The sequence below is a fragment of the Sinocyclocheilus rhinocerous genome, unplaced genomic scaffold, assembly GCF_001515625.1.
Source record: "Sinocyclocheilus rhinocerous isolate Xijiao unplaced genomic scaffold, SAMN03320098_v1.1 scaffold2369, whole genome shotgun sequence".
Taxonomy (NCBI): domain Eukaryota; kingdom Metazoa; phylum Chordata; class Actinopteri; order Cypriniformes; family Cyprinidae; genus Sinocyclocheilus; species Sinocyclocheilus rhinocerous.
Genome location: NW_015645530.1, coordinates 369,615 through 372,098, shown reverse-complemented (window position 1 = coordinate 372,098; position 2,484 = coordinate 369,615). Strand labels below are relative to the sequence as shown.

Here is a 2,484-nt window from a genome sequence, read left to right as displayed (position 1 = left end):
CTGTATATATTATAGTATTTACAACACTTTGTTAATTAATGCTACAGCATAGTGAACTGATAAACTGATACTGTAGTATACTTTAGTTTAAAAAACTGTAGTGTACTGTAGTATAATATACCCTATAGTTGTAGAAAACTTGGTACAGTATTGGGTAAAGTAATTTGTTTATATTACTATAGTTGTTATATTACCACAGCATCTATAGAATTACCACAACAAATTAATTCAAGAACTTTACTATATTATGGTTCATAAACACTAGTAGCTATTTACTATAAATTACTATAGTATTTTTCATGTGGGCTGTTATATTAATAATATGTTAAGATAGCCTATTTATGTCTGACTGAGGTGCCAATCGCCATTCGTCAATATTTACAATAAATAGCAGTTATTTTTTTTTGCATTTGCAGTTCTGTCGTCTGTATGCCCTAAGAAGAAGAAGAAGAAAATGTATTAAATGTTAGCCTATTATTATGCACAGCTTTTACAGTCTTAATAGCCTAAAACGTCAGCTAGGCTAATAATAATATGAATAATATATTTTCACTCGTGTTTCTTATGTTGACATTTTGTTCCAAACATGTCTTCCCGTAAAGCAAAAACAAATCACTGATTTCTCCTTGTCCCCTCCACAACACTGTATGGAATACCACAGAATTCCCATCTAGGGGCCGCTGTGTGGTGGGAGGAGCGGAAGTTGAGGAAGTCGTGTAATAGATCGGGGGAATGAAGAGACTGTGTTTGTTCCAACGGCGCGCCGCTCCGGAGTTCAGGAAGCGTCAATAAAACCATCCTGATACTAAACACACGCACTCACTGGCGCGCACTTATCAGGACTGTGACTCAAGACTGGATCAGGACACTTTTGCATTATGCATTCGGACTGCAGGCTGCTGGGATGGACGCGTCGGTAATGGTGGGCAGAGGGACCGGAGGGGCTGCGGTCTTCATCCTGATCGTCTTCATCTTACTCCTCGGTGCCAGAAGCTCGCGGGCGCAGAAGGGTACGTGATCTTCAGAGGGGGTCAAAGTTTTAGGAGTTGCTAATCTTCTTATAAACTGCTTCACCACCCTTGGGTTTAGGACTGATTGCGGTTTCGCAACAAACTCTTGGGGTGATGTGGTGTAGCCCTAACGTTAGCGGTTAAAGACCCAGACTGGTAATTGAAAGTTTATTGGTTCAAATCCGGCCTCGGTTCATTAATATCACACATCGTTTGTTTGATCAAGACACCAGTAACTAAGCAATGCACGTAACTAGAACTGACCCTGTAATTAGTTCACTGGGTAAACACCTCAGCTCAATAACGGAGTGTGTGTTGTATACTTGCATTGTTGCTGTGCTACAGCTGGAGCAACAGAAGAACGTGATGACGCAACACGCTGCCCCCGCTGCTTTCCCAAATATGTAGTGAGTTCATTTTATACAATATATTTCTTATTCAGTGCTTTAAGTGTTTGTAGGTCAATTTCTTTGTTCTATTGTAATTCATGACGGTTTACTTGTCTTCAGTAAGTTTGTTTTTACATAGGCTAGTATTTTTTTTTGTTGAGATATTGGAATTGGTAACAAGAATTATGAAACTTTGATTGGATAAAAATCCTATGTTAAGCTATATCATTATTGTGACGTGGGGGCCTGCAGTAAGTCATAGCCCCGGGGCCCATTGAGGTCTTAATGCGGCCCTGGCTGTCCAGTGTCAAGCTGTTGCATTTAAACAGAGAAACTAACAGCACACTTATTGCAGATATAGTCCTTCTTAAGCAATCTGAGCTTAACTCAATAAGTAGTTTTACACATAAGGAAACAGCGCTTTTGAGAAATATCATATAAATTATGCCCACTCACATGAGATGAAGACAACATATAGGCCTATATCAGTCTACTAGAAGAAGAAAAAAACAGTTTGATTCTACATGAAGTGAGGTGCCCCAAATGGGTGCAGCCATGTTGATATCACATGACCAATGAGTTCAAAATCATCATGAATGAGTACTTATTGTGAATTTTATCCTCCAAGCAAATAATAAAAATTCCATTATCAATTTTATAGGGGCATGTTGTCACAATAGGTTTAAGTTCAAGTGTCATTATTCTTGGGTAATAATGGTGGACATTTTCAAAAAAAAAAAAAATTGTAGTCAAGACTTTCAGGTTTTTGTTTACACAGAAACTGGATTCTAAATATATACCTACCCTAAGAAATGTAGTGAGGAATACGTGTGACAACTAGCCCCAGTTTCAGTCCCACTTTATATTAGGTGGCCTTAACTACTATGTTCTTGCATTTAAATTAATCATTTGGTACAATGCACTTATTGTGTACATGCATGTTTTTTCATTGTACTTTTTTTTTTTAAATACCTATATGTAATTACATCTGTAATTAATTTCTGTTTTTACATTTATAATTACACTGTTGACCCATTCCTTACACCTTAACCACCCTTAAACCTACCCATACCACCAAACCTGTC

The 2,484-nt window shown here is 37.6% G+C and overlaps 1 protein-coding gene across 1 annotated transcript in view; it reads left to right on the top strand.

Annotated features, from left to right (window-relative positions):
- The first annotated feature begins 702 nt into the window (after positions 1-702).
- Positions 703-2,484, top strand: part of LOC107706081 (discoidin, CUB and LCCL domain-containing protein 2-like) — a 20,735-nt gene continuing 18,953 nt past the window's right edge. The window contains exon 1 of the mRNA XM_016509660.1: positions 703-1,010. Coding sequence (XP_016365146.1) covers positions 905-1,010 — 106 coding nt within the window. The 5' untranslated portion in view covers positions 703-904. The remainder of the gene's footprint in view (positions 1,011-2,484) is intronic.